Raw genomic sequence first — 18,104 nt, forward strand, 5'->3', positions numbered from 1 at the left:
ATCCTGGATTTGAACCCACAGCCCTCCAGTTTCAAGCCCAGAGCCCTGAACCATTCCTCTACACTGCTGCCTTTAAACTTTGACATCTTTTGGAAGAGGACGATAACGAACCAGGGGGAGATCGGAGACTTATTCAACCTCACTGATGACAAATGCAAGCTGTTAGCAGGAGCAACTGTCCATCCTCAACTACTGTCCTGGTTGTTACAAGGAAGCAGAGCTTCTGTTACTGGGGTGCTGGGGGTTCAATCAGATGTCTTTCACTAATAATACAAAGGCCAGGAGAAAGCGTTTTTTGTGCTTGGAGCAGCTACAGAAGCAGGGGATTTGCAATGCACAGACCGGAGAGACAGGAAAAGAGACAAAATTGAATCGTTTTAGCTTTTAGTGTGGAATCCTGTCCAAGGTGGTCAGCTCAATGTAGGTCCGCATGCTTTTATTAGATAAAGGAGGAGGGTAACAAAGGCGCAGAAAGGGCCCAGTGTGCAGAGGGCTGTCTGGGAGGCCGCGCGGCTGCAGCTGGACGTCTCGGCGCGGAGCGGGAAAGTGCCGGTGCCCCCGGGGCGCCACAGGGGTCGCGACCCCCATCAATCTCACTCAGGGCTAACTTAACAGCACCAGAGGGTCCCGGGCCCAGAGGTGAGGGGAGGCCTCCCCGCCTGCAAGAGGGCTGAAACCCCCCATTGTGCGAGAGGGGAGGGGGGGGGGGGCAGTGTAGGCAGCCTGGCTGGCGGATCACCCCCTCTGATTTGACACGCTAGCCTGTTGGGGAAGGGTGGGGGGGGCAGGGGGTCTTCTGCTGTGTGATCGGGGGTAGACGTGTGCACACAGGCAGCGGGAGGGTGCAGGAGTGAAGCAGACGTAGATTTGTGTGACGCTGTAACAGACTGACAGGGGCAACGGGGGTGTTTCTTTCTCCAGGGGTGAAGGTTTAGCATCTTGATTGAGAGAAGTGAACCCCACAGTTCGTTGCCCTGTTATCGGGCTGCTGCCCTGCGGCGAGTCTGGCGGTATCGCCGGTAAACGTCGGTCAGTGGGTGAAAGCCGTCCAGGCCTGGCTCCGGCCTGGAGAGTTTCCCAGCATTGCGCTGCGCTGTGCACGCAACCTTTACACTTTTGTGTGTGGAGCTACATGCCCTGGTCAGGACCGCCCAAGCATCTCTTTCTCGTTTCCAGATAAAGCACGGGAGCCATACTGCTGCACGAGCTTGCACCCAGGGAGTCAGCAGTAACAGAACCCCCAAGCAGGATCTGGGAGAAAGAACCGGACCTGCGGTTGAGCTACTGCAATCTTGTGTAGGTCCAGTTTCTTAGGTCAGTTTGCACAGTTAATGCTACAAATCTTTGTATTTCCAAATGCTATAATCCTAATCCTTATCGAGGCGCCAGAGTGAGGGACTTTAATTTGACTGAGGGACATCTCTGGGACTTGCTCGCTTGCTCGTGCTGTATTTCTACTCCGGGAGCAAAAGGGTTAAGGAGCAGACGGGGAGCTCAGCTCTCCTCTGTCTTCCATCGCCAGCTGTGCTCCTGGCAGAAGCTGTGCTCCAGTTTCCATTCTTCTGTCCCCCCCCCACCCCACCCCACCCCCCCCAGTTAATAAAACATCCTGCCTCCGTGACCGAGCCACTGCTGGCTTTCACACAGGCTGCAGTATTTGTCCTGTCCGTCAGTCACCATTATGACTGTCAGAGGGGGTAAAAGCAGGAGAGGAGGGAGAGGGAGGGTGGCCTATAAGGAGGAGGGGAGAAAAAATCAATTTCTCAATTAAAATAAATAACAGCAGAAAAGCTCTCAGTCTAATATTAGTGGTCTCTCCCCTTGTAAATTCAATTTGCAAAGCAGAACCAATTCAATTTGCTGATCCACTTACTGAGCAGTGCAGGGGTCTTGTACGGGCGTTTGCATTTGTTGAATTAGAGGGTTCAGGCTCTGTTTTTTTTTTTGCAGAGACCTGGGATGAGACACCATGAGCTTTTAACCATGTTGAATTTCCTTTTAAATGAAGGATTCCCTCCTCGTGTCCTCGTGAACCGTGGTATTCCTGCAGTTTCCCCAAGATAAGCCTGTTCTCTGACAGCATTTCTGCTTTGCCACAGTTTTTCTGCGGTTTAGGTCTGGCTGAACTGTGGCTCCAATTGCCCAATGCAGAGTACCACAATAACCTCTTATCACAGTCCAGCTCAAGAGAGTCCTGTCTCTGGACTGTACCGTTTTGCTAACAGCTTGTTTACGTTAATTGGGCCATAAAATTCAAAGTGCACACAGTGCAACATATTCAACGAAACGGTTATTCCTGTTTAATAATTTCTCAGGAGGTGACTATGGTGCATTCCTTTTTAATTCACATGGAGCAGAAGCAGTCATATAAATCTGAGTCGCATGAGTTGTTGTTAAAGTGTGTGTATAGATCAAATTAAGGGATTTTAAAAAATAAATGGGGCACTCTTTATTGTCCTGAAGATTTTCTTTTAGTAACCAGTTATTTCGGAGGCTCTAAAGGTTTAGTTGGGGGAATTTGGATGAGTAATATGTGTGTATATTATCACCCAAAAATGGTTAAAAAGGAACACTAATCAGACTAGTTTTGAATATTGTGTGTTTTCCTGGATAGCCCCTAGGTCTTTGAACACGAATAAACAAGTTAATGTGTTTATTTAAGGTTCACGTTAAGCAAGCTGTTTCTTATTAATTGATTCAAGCTCACTTCCCCATCACCATCAATGGGTGGATTTATGAGTGTCATCAAAGGAAGCCAGGCTCTGCATGGCATTAGAGTGGTACGTTTTTGCCATCGGGCATTGATCCTAAACACTAGGAAATGAAGACTCACACATGCCACTGTACTGTAGATGTGCAGAGTCCAACGGTCAAGTTTAGATTTTCAGTCAGGGTCCACTGGTTTCTGGAGGGAGGAAATGATCTCCTTTTAAACCCTCATCATCCCCCGTTCTGCAGGATCTTCTCTTTGCTCGGGGAGATCCTTCTTTGTCTCTGGATCTCTCAGCAGGAGTCTTTGTGTTTGCCCTGTAGGGGGCGCAGTGGCACAGACCATCTGCGTGGGCCGTGTCCCCTCTCGGTGTCTCCCTGTACTTCACACATGGTGACTAGCAGGACCCCTGAGGGGCCTTCGCCACCGAGATCGGTTCAGGGTCTTTCTAACTTGCTGGAATGCCTTCTGTTCGTTTCTGCACTGTGAGCCTTTTGGCTCCACGAAGGAATTTGTTCCACCTCTGAGTAAACTTTTACACGAATTTCTGTGCGTTCACCATTAGAAAGCTGCTTATTCCCGATTAAGAGCCCTGGAAAACCGAAGCCTGTCCCGTAAGAACAGGGTGTCAGGAGGGACTGTCCCTGGCTGGGACGCCAATCTGTTCTAATGCTGTTGAGATAAAATTCGAAACCAGAGCCGTACACAAACAATATCTCCTTTTCGAACACAGGAGGAGGCCTCTCTTGCTCATTTCCTTGCTTGTAGCTCACTTTCTAATTACTGGTATGAAATGGCCAGAAGAGCTCACCTGAGAGCACAAACCTGCATCTATTGCCTGGCCTGTGTGTAATCAGCTGCCTGCCTGGAGGCAGGTATACAAGGACAGACTCCCTGTGGGGGTCGGTATGGAAATAATTGCCACGGAGACACCTCTGTGACCATGCTACCCCTGCCCTGCATCGCCACAGCAACCCTGGATGGATGTTGCCATGCTCTGCTCTGTCTGCCATTAGCACCGCAGTGCTCAGTCTGTCACACATGTTTTTTTTTTGTAAAAAATAAAACATGGACTGCCCCTTCATCCAAAACAATATTTAAACCTGGGGCCCATCCCCCCTTGGTCCTGGAGGGATAGTGTGTCTGCAGGTATTGGGTCCAGCTGGACTCCTAACACCCTGAATCAGCTCATTATCGACTTGCTTTAAACCAGTTTAAGAGCTTCTCCCAGCTCTGCCAGTGCTGCTGCTTTAAGGAGACCTGGAAAACTAAACCTGGGCATCCCTGATGCAAACTCTCCAGAGGGAGACTTAAATTAGCAAACATCAGGAACATTTTCAGTGCATTCCTTTCTCGTTAGAGTAATTCTAAAGCAATTCTAATGAACATGATGCCAGAATTGAGAAATCTGTGTTCTTAGAATTAAACAGAAAAGAAGGCGCCACCTAGTGCACACCCCTGGGATAGGCACTGCGGCAGCTCAGAGGACTTCCCACACAGGCACACAGACTAAACCCTCCTTGCTCGGGTCCGCTGGTCCACATTGAGCACTGAGCCTCTCTGTCTGAGGAGATGCTGTGAATACGCTCCCTCTCCCATCGGACAGGGGGTGAAAAGTGACCAGAGACTGCTCAAGGTGCGACTGAGGTCATCTGACTGGTCTCCGCCAGGACAGGATGCCAGCCTGCTGCACTGAGTGTGTCTCAGGCTTGAGGAAACTTGGGGCACCTATAGGAAACCATGGTGGCTCCAACCAGACAGTGACTCAGGCTGCAAATGGACTCCAAAGCAGCAGAGTCAGAGTGTTACATGAAATAAAAACTTTTTCAGGTTTCATTTTTTTTTAATTAAATCGAAACCTTTATTTCGAAGCAGAAAGAAAGACATTCCCTTTTTGCATTTTGCAATCTGTGTTCAGTATTGATTGCAGTGGTTAATGGAGCTATTACAGCTTAATTTTACTGTAAATACGAAAGGAATGCACTGAAATACATCTAATGTTGTTGATGCCATCTAATAATTGCTGATCTCGTGTTGCACAGTTTGAGAAACTCAAACTTGATCTCACAAAGTGCAAAACATTCATGAAAGTTAAAATGTAGCAGCTCTAAAATTTATTGAGAATCTACCTAAGTTTGGGGATGAACAGTGGGAATGCTGTATGAACTGCAGGTACCAATGGATATTGTAAACGCGCACACACACAAGCACACTCAAAATTCATCTTCCTGGCCTCCCTCTGCCTCTCTGTCTTTGTAATTGGAGGATTCAATTCCTCAGTCTCTCTCGCTCTAACTCAGCCATTTACAGCCCCTGCCTCTCTCTCCTCCTCAGATGATGCCTGTGATAAACAGATAGCTGGGGTCTGTCCAATCATTGTCTGAGCTATCAATCAGTACTGACAGGCTGAGGCAACATAAAAAGGGAAGAGAGCTGCTCCCATTAAAAACAGCCCCCCCTGTGCTTTGTTTTCCTTTCAGTAGACAAAAACAGACTGACAAGATGGAGGCCTGGACATTAATCAAACCGCTCTGTGGAACAACCTCTTCCTCGTGATAATAAATAAATTCCACTCCTCTCATTGGGCAACTGGCCTAATTTGTCTCTCTCTCTCCCTCTCTCTCTCTGCTCGGTTTTTAAGGGTCCTCATCTGCTCTCCCTCTCAATTCCCCACAGCCCATTGGGAGGCAGATGTTAGGCTGCAGAATCTCTGCTAGGCCCAGGCTGAGGGGGCCCAGTAGGCCGGGGTTGCCAAGGCAACAGGCCTAGGCCTCCTGCTGTCAATGCGCTGCCTGTCTTCCTCACTCATTGATTACCTCCATCTCCCCTGCACTTGCCATACGGCACACATTGTCCCCACACCTCCAGCACAGTCCCACGAGGGGGCTGCCCTCCTCGCCCTCTCTCTCTCGTGCACACACACACACGCACACACACACACACACACACGTATGTGCACGCACAATGGCAGAGATGGAGAAGACCTTCCCAGTTCCTAACCTCCCCAAAACAAAACCTACACAAAGAGGCAAAAAAGGAAAATGATAGTAGTTCAGAACATGGTGTTCACGGGAGCCAGACCGATGGAGCAGGAAAACTGATAACTCTTGCCGCAAAGCTCTAAAAACAGAGTTTCCTCCGTCTCATCTTTTCACAGCCCTGTAGGGGAATGTAAGGTAAATCACCACCAGAAATTCACTCGGGCCACAACAGGACTGGCGGAGAGGCTCCTAAATGTTGAACAGCCAAACATTCCTGCAGCGCTTTTACAGTCTGACTTCCGTTTCAAACCGCTTTTCACAGATGACTGTGTTTCGTTGGTTTCTAATTGTGTGAATGTCGCCTTTATCAAGAGAGGTTTTAAGACTCTCTTAGGCTTGGACCGTCTGTCTCTTTTTTTCCTTTAAAAAATTTCACCTCGTATCCTCTTAAACCAATTCCGCAGGACGGACCTAAAAGTCTGGGGGGGGGGGGGGGGTACACTTTTTTATTTCTTCTAGCACCAAAAATAAAAAAAAATCAATTTCAGCCCTCATGCGTGTGTTCATTTGTTTGAAGTTGCTCTTTCGATTCATTTGATGCAAAACCGAACACGTGCTTTTGGGTTTCGCGGCTTTCTGACAGTCTGAACAGTCTTAAAGTGGAATTTTGAACTTCAAAGTCTTCTCCCGGTTTTGGATTAGGCTTTGTTTTGGAAGGGGCTGACACGAAACGAAAGATAAATGAAAGATAAATGTTGCATATAATCGCGCCATACCCCGCCGCCCGGCACCGCGTGTTCGCCGTGCTCCGATTTAGCACGCGTTCAGTGTTTTTCGACTCTTACCATGAGGGCATCATTATAAATAAGATATTAAGTCTCAATGGGGATATTTAATCTCAATTTACTTCCCGGCCGGTTTTAAATAAGCCCACGGCTGTCCTGCTGGGCTGCTGCGGAACAGCTCAGTGTGAGCGCAGCGCAGTCAGACAGCGTCTCAGGGCGCGTTCGGCTGCCTGAGCCCCGGTCTTCGCCACACAACGTCTGTGCGCGCTTTCCACAGTCTATTTCCTCCACTAATTTTGTTTTTAGTACCTTTAAGTATCCTTTAATTTTTAACACTTATACACAATCGTGGCGCGTCGGTTTTTGCCAGTGCATTTATCGTGTCATGTCGTGTGAATTTGTAGTATCTGGAGAATTAAATCCTGCCGGAGGTAACAGTAAGAGCCTTTGAGGTCAATTTCTGTACACACCCTGCGTTTCCTATCGGCTGGAGGGAGAATTCAGGAAAGCGGTGTTACTGGGGGTTGGGAAAATAAAATGGATCATGTCGACACACATGTAGCGAGATGTTAATGAAACCGGAGCTACTTTTCCATTCCTTCTCCCAGACTTCCACATCTCAAGGCCCGGCTGGATGTCAAAATCCTCTGGGTCTCCTAGGCCGTTAAAAAAAGTACAGTAAAGCAGAGAGGCTCTCTGACGTTGGTGTGCCAGGAGATTTATGAGACCAGACGGACACCAGACTGAACGAGCCGTGTCTGTCTGGGCCCGGAGTCCTGACTTGGTGTCTCAAGCAAACGCTTGCTCCCTGTTTCTAGGAAGAAATAGGAGGATTACAGCTCCCCTTGCAAGGACGGTTACTTTTATCCCAAAAACGTACCGAGAGGCATTCATTAACACTGCGAGGGAGTGTTGGAACTTGCAGGATTTGTTGCATTTTTAATGCCTCTCAGCATTGAAAGATAATGCAGGAATGGTATTGCTCAAGGCCCAGCTTTTCACAAGGGATCTCTCAATCTTAAGGCCTGCTTCTTTTCTAACAGTACAGGTTGCTGGGCAGAAGGAGCCGCCTGTAAGGTATGGCACGATGTATGTTTTCCAGATTTAATCCAGAGCTTCAGAGCATCCCCAGTAGTCCAGGTAGCACTGTATTAGGGGATGGGCTGTTTTGTTTTCTGGTCATTATTTTCCCTTAATTTCATGCAGCCTCAGGCTTTCCTGACGGAATCCAGCCCTCATCCGGACAGCAGTTTGTTTTTCTGTGCGAGCTGTTAATTTTTCTGACATTTTTGGTGATCTTTGTGAGCCATTGTAAAGCAGTTGTGCGTTGCTTTCAGTCCTAATTAAACAGCGATGCTGTTGAACAAACACTGTCAAGCCTCCTGAGCTCCCTTTGCTCTGTCAACACCGCCACATTCACAGACCAGGCCGGGCTGGCTGTCTGAAGTTAACTGCGATCAGATTGCTGGTGTGTCACACATGTGGAAGTGGCGTTCGGCCTGAGCTAACCAGAGACTGCACCCCTCCCCCCCGTCAGAAAGCACTATTTCGTGTGTGCGGACTGAGTGAACACAAATAAACAGTGAGTAACCAGGCGGAGCGGAGCACAGGGTTTTGAGACAGCGCTAGCAAAGGGGAAGGGCAGAGATTTCACGCCTGGGCACTGCGTGTACAAAGAAATCAAACTTAGCCTTCAGAACCTCTTGCACAGAGTGCTTTCAGACCCCAGAGCCTACACAATGTTGTCACTGGGTGCTTCTCCTCTGTTAGAGCCGAGTCCCACAACTTTGTTCTGGTCTTCTCCAGTCAGACAGGGTCTCCAGTGACCAATCCCAGCATGCATGATGTTAAACTACACTTAAGTGGTGTCTTCTTTAAGCTTACATAAGAGGCAGTAGCACTGTGGCTCAGGATCTGCGCCTGTGGCTGGAAGGTTGCCGGTTCGTATCCCGCGGCCAGCAGTGGAATCCTACTCTGTTGGGCCCCTGAGCAAGGCCCTTCACCCCAACTGCTCCAGGGGCGCTGTATAAATGGCTGACCCTGCGCTCTGACCCCCAGCTTCTCTCTCCCCGTCTGTGTGCCTGTGTGTCACATGGAGAGCAAGTTGGGGTTTGTGAAAATACAAATTCCTCATGTATAGTAAAATTGGCTTTATTATACAGCCAATAAAGTGATCTTATCTTAGAGCAACAGTGAGCTGTTGGGAAAAAAAATGCTTACTAAGCCAGAGGGTAATTTAGGTCAGCTTTACACTGCAGGCGAGATTCGAATAGCACATTGCAAACAGCTCACCTGCTGCAGGGTGTGCTATCCAGATGAGGAAACACACTGTGGAGCAGACAAGCATTATGCAGTGCAAGTGAAACTGTAACAGTTCAGGACTTCAGATTTCTGCTCTGGTTATGTGTAACTTATTCACAATGGCCACCTGACGAACAGCAGAAGAAATCAACACAAATACAATTAGAGACCAGAGTCCCTTTGGTTTTAAACCCTTGATTTGAAAATACATGAGCTGCTAAAGAATGTGCACATATAACCCACCATCGCTAACCTATTTGTTCCTCTGGAAATTCCTGTTTTGGAGAGCTCTCATTGGGCTTTCAGATCAGTCAGCCAAGGTAAATTGTTGTGCTCACTCATCTGCATAAGTTACTGGAGGTCATTTGACCCTATACAGTAGGACAAGCAACTTTCAGATTGAAAAAGAAAAAAAACTTGTGTAAAAAATGTGTGCTAGAATTACAAACTGTATACTGCACAAAAACAAGAGTGTGGATACAGAGCAGTGGAGGACACAGATGATTCAATTTAGTTTACAAGCAATCCTTAGATATTTCTTGTTTTTCCCAGTGCTTTACTGCTATTTAAAATTATTTTTATATATGCCATTTAAGACGTTAATGTTTTACCTGGGTGATCTTTTTTAATCTTAGGTTGCAAAAACACAGCATGTAACAACTTACACTGTTAACTTTACTAAACAAAGCTTAATCATAATTACCAGCCATTCAAAGACAGCAACTGCAGAATTACAGCATATGGGAGAGATTGCAGGGTTATTCATAAGCCCAAGTGCTGTCCTCTTAAGTGTCTTAGGTCACTAGGTACAATAGTACACCCATGCTTAATTTAAATACTGGCAGGCATTAATTCTGCATAGCTGATCGGCAGATCTTGGTATAAAATAAAAAATCCTGTAACCTGCTGCTTTCATAGTGGCTGAACAAGATGGGCAATTTCATGAACTGCAACATTTGTACCTTGAACAGATCCACATGTAATAAAGGTGGCTGTAGCTGACAGTATTCCGTAATTGTATTCGTTTCTTATTGTGCGCTTTGTTAGAATTGTCAGTTGTATGATCCTGTTCACAGACGGCAGTTTTGCCTTTATATAAAACAAAGCTGGGGATTTAAAGTGTAGCACACATCCTCACCCAGGAATGTTTTATCAGCAAATACAGCAAAAACCTGTATCGATACATTCACCAGAAAAGACTGAGAAATAGTTGAAAACCAAACATTATTTAATTAGTAATAATCGAGACTTGATTAAAAAAAAGTAAAAATTAAAAAAATAACTAATTCTAAGCTGAGTTAATAGGAGACCAGAAAAGATACATCAAATCAGAGATACACTGAAAACACAGTTTAAGGAGAATCACATACTTAAACTTTTATTACACGATCAGGCCTCTGAAGCGGATCCTTCTGCTTTATATACGGTACAAAATAAAAAAAAGGAAACGGGTCTGATACAGAAGAGCAATTTGATCAAAGCTACTCCTGTCTGCCCCCCTTAATATCCAGCGCTGGGGGGGAAGGGGGTTAGTCTGCAACTCTAACCTGCCTTCAATCACAGCAGGAACTGGCTGATCAACGCAAGCACGGTCTCGTCATTTTCCCAAAACAAACAGGAAGGGGGAAAGAAAAGTTCTTTCAGTTGTCGGCATGAGACAGTCCATAAAAAAAAAGGGGGGGGAAAAATCTTCCACGGGGTCCACAAACACACATTTGTTTCTCTCTCTCTCCTCCCCCCCCCACCCCCGCCTATCAAACTTTCAAACTCCCGCTTGGCTTTCAGCCTGTCGGCGTGCCTCCTCGTTGCTGGGGTTTGTCTTTCAAGTGCTCCACTCATCCGTGTTTGAAGTTCTCTGCCTGCGTCCCACCATACAGGAGGCTCCCTCTCTGCGGACCGGGGTGGGGTGGGGAGGTGGGGGGTGTGGGGGGCGGTGGCAGCTGTCTGCGGCGCAGCGTCCAGGAGCCCGTCGGGCCAGGCCCGGGGGTCCTACGTGTACGCTGGGTCATCGGGCGAGGACTCCCCCCGCACCTCCGTCTTGGCCGAAAGGTGAGGCTTCCTCCTCAGCCTCTTTGCTTCGTTCTGCAGCTTCTGACGGATGTAGCCCTTGATTTCGGCATCGGTCTTGCCTGGGAAGAAATACTGCACCGTTCCTGGAGGAGCATTTTGTGTTTCAAAAGAGAAAAATAAAAAAAAAGACAGTCAGTTCACATCGCTGCTCTGATAATGTGTTAGAAAAGTTTAGTTTAATCTGCATGGGCGTTTTGCACTTTATCACGACTTGTGGTCTTAGATGTCCTCTCTCCTCTCAAAGTCTCTTTCCTCTCTGGTTCTTTGCCTTTAGCAATTCTGCACCAGCGGCCCTCACTAACACATCACATCTCCCTCCCCTTTCACCATAAGCGCTTGTCCAGGGCCAGGCTCCTCGAGAAACAAGGAGCTCAAAGCAGTCCGAAATTCTGGTCCATTATCAAAGGTGGCTTAAGCCTCTCGACTGCTTAAGGAGGAAAGATTTATTTTATGTCTAATGGGTCTCCCTGCGAGTCTTCCAGAAGGGATTTCCCTGATGTAGACAAAAACCCCAAAATATGTGAGAAGTCCCCTCAAGGAGGAAACGTCCAGAGGGATAATCTAGATCACTGTGCAGCTGGAACGCTTATCAGAAAATAAGAGATTTTAAACATCCCCTTCTAATCCTTAGACAGCAAAGAGCCTGTTTATCTGAGAACTATAAAATATATCAATTCCATTTAAAATTCACTAATAATCCCAGTATACCATAACACACAGGCAGTTATCTCTTGACAGAACTGATACTAGACTGCTAAGACGTAGGTAGGAACCCTTACAATTTTCCTATTTTTAGCGATTGCATATGTGACTACATTCCTCACAGCTGCAACCTGCCTTTCTGCTGAAGACAGTCATAGCTCTAACAGATAACATTGTAGCTTTAACCGCCTGCCCTGTCAGACTCCCAGACGGGCCTGCGATGTGCAGGACTACACGCATTAGACTTACTGAGAATTTTCTAGCACAGAAAAGAACAATCCTACACATTTTAAAGGTCCCGTTATGGACTGTTCCAGTGGCATGCTGGGCCTTGGCACCGTGGCGAGATCTGGCCACGTGGCGCCAATGCCCGCGTGTAACACGGAGAGCAGCGGCTCTAGGCGTGTGTGGGGATACGGGCACGGGGCGGTGCGCGTACTCAGTATGGCCTGGACCTCGTCGGCGGGCAGCGCAGGCTTGGGCTGGCCCCTCTTGTTGTAGACGATGCCGGAGATGGAGTGCGAGGCCAGGCACTCGCGCTCGTACAGCCCGCGCAGCAGGTCGTTGGTCAGCTTCTGCGCCGTGGCGGTCGTGTTGCAGCGGTCCAGCAGCTCCAGACTGATGAACTACTCCCACCGCGGGCAGGGGGAACAGGACAAGCAGCATCCGAGAAGGGCACGCAAAACGAGACCGTTACAAGCTGCAACAGTGATAACTTGAGGTCACGTTAGTGCCTGTCTTATCGTAAGGCAGAACGCCAAGTTCCAGCCTTAGACGTTATTAAACCGGCTGCTGTGTTAACTAATAATAATAATAATAATAATAATAATAATAATAATAATAATAATAATTGCTGACACTTATATAGCGCTTTTCTGGACACTCCACTCAAAGCGCTTTACAGGTAATGGGGATCCCCTCCACCACCACCAGTGTGCAGCCCCACCTGGATGATGCGCCAGTACTCTCCCCACACACCAGCTCTCAGTGGGGAGGAGAGCAGAGTGATGAAGCCAATTCAGAGATGGGGATTATCAGGAGGCCATGAATGAAATGTTGTACTTCTTTTGGCTTATTTTACTGCTATAGCTGCCTGGATGACCACCAGCATTACAGCAATCCCATTTTTGCAACAGGTTCGCATTTTCTCTCTTTGTTGTGAATTCTGTGTGGCTGAAAGTTAGCGCTACGAAAATCTCGAAGCGTGAACAGAAACAGGTCTTTGAAAGCAGCCGAACACAGGCTGGAATAATTTGCTCGAAATGCGCTGTCATTTGTTTTTCTCAGTAAGTGCTGCCAGTCTGAACCCTGTGAAAGAGCCGGCTTTTATTTAGACAAATGGTGCGGGCACCCTGGTGCTCATGAGAAGAGAGGCCCTTTTAATAAGGGAGTAGGAATTTGAAAACAAATTAATTAAGACACGAGCGGACTCAAACCCTAAGTGCCAAACTTTCCCTTTTCTTCTGGAAGCCCTAGAATCGTTTTGGTGTGAAGCTAATTGCATCTGCTATTTTTTTTATTTTAGCTATTAACAACCTGATATAGTAATTACAAGTTTGTAGTCCCAAAACTCAACTAAAAAATACCAAAAAACACCAACTTGTCTTTTTTTACTAAAAGCAAAATATTTAATTTTGCACAAAAAAATGGTTAAAAATACCAAGAGAAATAGCCATGCCTTTTCTTTTCAACTGCCCCTGCCCTCTTTAACCACACCCCCCGTTTTAAATAATTAAAACTGTTCTACCTCACTTGTGCAGCTGCTTCAGACAAGTTTGTGGGAGTGTGGAACAAGCCACTCAGCCATGTTGTTGAAGCCAATATCGTGTTTCGTTTCAAGAAACCAAGACCCTTGGTTCAGTTAATTACTAAATACCAAATGAACTTGACCAGGCTGAATGACCAGGCCTCTTCTCTCATGTAACCATTCTGATGAGACTTCCAGTGTACCGTATTTACCTCTGGAAAAAGAGGCAGCCCATTCCTCTGCGAGTCCTGGTGTGGCTCTGGCTGCCCGTCCTGCGCCTGGGAGTCCTGCTTCACCCACTGCCCATTGAGGACAGCAGGGGGCGCCAGCACGGCCGGCATCATGGCCTCACCTTCCACCTGCACCTGAGGCATGCTGGGAGACGGATCCTTATCAGCTGCACTGGACCACACCTGAGTTCTCTCTATCAGAGCCTCCAAGTTCCTCGCCAGTTTCCCACAGGCTGCAATTAACACACATGACAGTACCCCAATTACTGGTCAAGGAATAAGCACTGCAACATGTCTAACTGGCATGTCTCCTGTGTTCATTTGATTTCAGCAATCTGATGTCAAAAGAAGAACCCCTCTTCTTCCAAAGAAGAACATTCCCCTCACTCTATCGAGCTCAACAGCCTGCAGCAGATAAAGGAGAACCTGTCCGGTATCTGCCATACTTCAGAAATAGCTCTTCCCTCCCTCTGGTGCACATGAAGCCGTCTCTGAAGGAGGTTTACTACTGTTAATAAAATAGCAAATAACCAACTGTAAACTAAACCGATTTCTCAGAGGCACCCCTTCCGAGTTCCCTGAGAAACTATTTCTCCCGGCAGGCCACGGGTGAAGGTGTTCTTAACCATAAACAGGGCAGGAGGAGTACGTCCGCAAAGGTAAGAAGAGAAGACGCCCCTGTTTTAGGGAAACTAATGCACTGTGTTAGCACTGTTGTGCTAGCTGCCTTGCAGTGCTGTGGCCTCAGGTTCGATTCCAGACCCAGGGGCGCTACAGCGCGTGGAGTTTATACGTTCTCCCCGTGTTCGGATGGGTTTCCTCCAGGTGCTCCGGAGGCAAGGGGAAAACTGGCTTCTGGAAAAACTGTCCCTGCTGGGCCCGTGTGTGTGCCCTTCGAGGGACTGGCATCCCGTCCAGGGTGCACCCCATCAGCGCAAGCTCCGGCTCCCCCACACCGCTAAGCTGCATGAACAGATTGGAAAATGGAGTCTGACAGTGGAGCCCCCTTATGTAGTCTAGCCCCCCTGCGATTTTATTGGTTTTACCTGTAAGGCACCGTATTTGTTCCTTCAAGTTTTCCATTTCTCTCTGCATACACAACACCATTGCGATCAGCTCCGATTTCGACCGCGACTGCAGATAATCAGAGTCCTGCAATGACACATGTGGTCACTCCCCAGTCTTCTAGCTGTGTGCGCGATGGACAGCTTGAGTGTGCCCTGCCTGACGTCATCTGCTTACCTCTGGGGTGGAGTCGCTGTCCGTGAAGTTCTCCATGGTGGGATTTTCAAAATCAAATGCCTACGTAACATAAAAAAAAACAATTTACCTGATTAGTTAGTTAAAAAAACCTTAATATAAACATAAATCCCCTTACAACCATTTCTCTAACCCTTTTTATAACATAAACCTTAACAAAAAAGCTCTGCTGGAGGTTTGGTATCAGAAACTGACAAGATATGTTTGCATTGATCATGAACAGCTTTTTTAGGCAAGCAACCTGAGACCCCTCTCCCAGCAATCCCAAGGTGCTTTGGGCTTTAAACGGCTAAACCCCTTGTAGCTTCTTCTGCAGTTGCATGCCAGTAGCTAGTAAACAAAGATCCAACAATGTGAAGTGTGGAAAAACTAAACTTTTCCAAATGGCAATGGTTCCCTGCTTATAAACACTTGCTTACAGCCGTGTTGGTAGTCAGGCATGTTTAAACGTCTGGGCCCAACACACAGAAATCGGGCAAGCAGCTTTGTTGACTCTCAAGCATCTTGCGCTGAACTAGGCCCGAGTCTGAGGGCTCAGAATTGTGTTCTGCCCTACTTATGCTAACGCAACATGAATTCAACATAGAAAGCTTTATCAGCTGACAACCTTAATATACACAGATAATATAGTCCAAGTCATACTATATGTATATGTAATCTGTCACAATGTGACACTCATGTCATGATAAGATATGTCACGTATTGTGATGCAGTCAGTCACAATGCTGCTTATTATAAAATGACAGGCCTGGGGTAGGGACAAGGCCGTGCCGAATACAATCTTGGAAGACCATACTTTCTTCCCCCAACATGGTCTGCCTCCTAGCTTTGTTTTTATCTTGTTTTACTGAAACAAATATATCAAAACACTGCACTATACTGGTTCTTCTGCATGATGTTCCGAGCCATCACAAACCTTGTTTTTGCAAATACCAAGATAAGGGGGGAGACAAAAGCACAGGTCCTGTTCAGCTCTCAATTACGCTGACATTTTGAAGTAAGAAAGGGTGTGAGCCTGCTTGTGAGGATTGAAAACTGACAGTGTACCTGCTGCACATTAATCTTCTCCCTTATGCACACTGTGTTTTGTATTAGGGGGGGTCTTAAGAGCTGAGCGCAGAACATGTTGAATCTGTAACAGAATTGTAAGTGCATACACCAAAATGTATAAGGGTGCCTAATTTTTAGGCGATTTTGAAAGTTTTTCTGTAACTGGTAAAGGGTGTACTTGACCCGACTCATGGCCGAGTTATGAACTTTATTGGTCAGTTGGTGAAATATCCCATCTCACCGAGCTGGTACATATAAAAATAAAACACACGACGACGACAGTGATAAGCACAAAAAAGAAACACGCAGGCGTATTTTAAAATCCCCCCACATGAGTATTTGTCGTGCCCTTAAATCTTTTTGACATTTGTTGCTTCCAGTGTGGTTGCACGTTTTAAATACGAGGCCTGCACCCCGGCCTGGTGCTGTAGGGTTGTTTTGGGGAGCCTCTGTCATAGTTACCCTTCCTTAACATGCTGACGCCAAATCTTTAATGTATTTTACACGCCTCTTGCGTCAATTTCCTACCCTATCTGTAGTAACAGCAACAAGAAACGTATCCGAGGCAGAAAGAGGTGTCTTGCCCTTATGTGTGTCTTTTGAAGCACGGCAGAGCCCCCAACATAGTATTTTCTCTCCCCATGTACCCACACCTTACAAACTTCGCCCTGCAGGACAAAACATGAACACAACGAAAACGTTAAGCAGTGCCAACCCTCATTTTCAACTTCTGGAGGCCGGCGTCGGGTGAATTTTCGTCTGCTTTTTCTTTGGCGGAGTACATCTGTTTCCTTCTCTTCTGCAATCCGTGCTGTAAACAAAGGGGAAACAGGGAAAAACAAACATGTTTTAAATGTAAAAAAAATAAGAAAAGGAGAAGAAGTCAGTGTAGACGTTCACCGCGGCTCATCCACAGGCGACAACAACGACAACAACAACAACAACAACAACAACACAAAAACACTTCACACACGCAGCGCTGCGTTTTCCTCGACCACTTTTAAAGAGGGGAAACAAAGCAAACGGGACCCCCCCCGGCCACAGACCCACGCAAGAGAAGAAAATGTTTTTCACTACATACACATAAAACCTTGCTGTGCACCGTTCTTACGTCGATTTCGTCCCGCTGGTCCTCGTCATCCTCGTCCTGTTCCTCTTCCTCTTCATGTTCGTGGTCGAGGACGCGCTTGGCTTTAGTTTTTCTTCTCATCTCTCTGCCATTATCGTGTTTGCGCCCAGGGAAACCGTCTCCGCTCCTCCGGCATATTTTCTGTCTTTCTTTTGTTGTTGCTGTTGCTGTTCGGCCTCTGCTGCCCGGACAGAGGGGGGGGTAAAAAACAGCCGGTGACCCCCTTGTTCCTTTCTTTCTCTTTCTTTCTGTTTCTCTCTCTCTCTCTGCCCCCCTCTCTCTCTCTCCTCCGGCTTCTTCTCTCCTGCGGTCTGGCGGCGGGACGTGCGACGGTTCACACTGGAGGACAAAACTATAGCGGTCTCGGTAGCCCTACTTCAGGGGCTGTGTTTTATTTTTAATTAAAAAAAACAAAATAAAGACGAGCGATTCTCCCAGAAATTACAGGGGAAACTGTTTTGTGTGTGTGTTTTCCAGCCTGCCCCCCCCACCACCTCTCTTCCTCCTCCTCTCCTTCCCGGTGTCGGCGTAACGTGGCACCGAGGCTCGGATAGCCAAGCACTTTCAGAAACAAACTAAATAAAGGACTACAAATGGGTTCGTGTACTAAAAAAAAAACAAGATTTTTTTAAATTAAAAATATTTACTTTTGGGGGGTGGGGGGCGTTCGTTACGTGTTGTTTATCCGTTGGGTTGTGTTTTATTTTGGGGTTTTTTTCTCTCGGACTGTCTGCGTATTGGGGAAGTTAGATTCGTCATCCGCTCAGAAACCACACACACGGAGGGGGGGGGGAGAGATGGGTTTATACTGATGGAAGCCGGCTGGTTCCCTGATTGCTCTTTTGTGGTTGTGGGGGGCGGTGAATGCGTGTTTTTGTATCATTGTGTGGGGGTGTGTGTGTGTAACACTGGCCTTCCTCTCCCGCGACGAAGGAGGCAAAAATGCTGGTCATGGGTAAAAAGAAACAGTCGTCATAAATTAATTTAAAAAAAATAATGAACGCTTACAAAAAGCGTTGTAAGTTATTTCAAACTCATTCTGGCTGGTTCATACTTTCTTTAGATGCTTTGAAGTCAATATCCTAAACTCCAAAACTGCATTTGAGCTTTGGGCACTGGAATCATTTTGATAGTGGTGT

General features: G+C 47.0%; 1 protein-coding gene across 2 annotated transcripts; it reads right to left on the reverse strand.

The window, feature by feature from the left end:
* Positions 1 to 9,986: 9,986 nt before the first annotated feature.
* On the reverse strand, positions 9,987 to 17,571 carry LOC148814801 (uncharacterized). 2 transcript variants are annotated; one of them, XM_088906162.1, is made up of 7 exons: positions 16,948 to 17,571; positions 16,552 to 16,647; positions 14,769 to 14,828; positions 14,573 to 14,678; positions 13,509 to 13,759; positions 11,989 to 12,175; positions 9,987 to 10,930 (listed from the first exon to the last, which is right to left on the reverse strand). In XM_088906162.1, exons 1-7 carry the CDS (start codon positions 17,044 to 17,046, stop codon positions 10,767 to 10,769), a joined length of 963 nt encoding a protein of 320 aa, XP_088762288.1. In that variant the 5' UTR covers positions 17,047 to 17,571; the 3' UTR covers positions 9,987 to 10,766. The 2 variants fall into 2 exon arrangements, with proteins under 2 accessions (XP_088762288.1, XP_088762287.1); XM_088906161.1 differs by having other exon boundaries at positions 16,918 to 17,500.
* Positions 17,572 to 18,104: the final 533 nt, after the last annotated feature.

The sequence above is a fragment of the Atractosteus spatula genome, chromosome 26, assembly GCF_055471065.1.
Source record: "Atractosteus spatula isolate fAtrSpa1 chromosome 26, fAtrSpa1.hap1, whole genome shotgun sequence".
Classification (NCBI taxonomy): Eukaryota; Metazoa; Chordata; class Actinopteri; order Semionotiformes; family Lepisosteidae; genus Atractosteus; species Atractosteus spatula.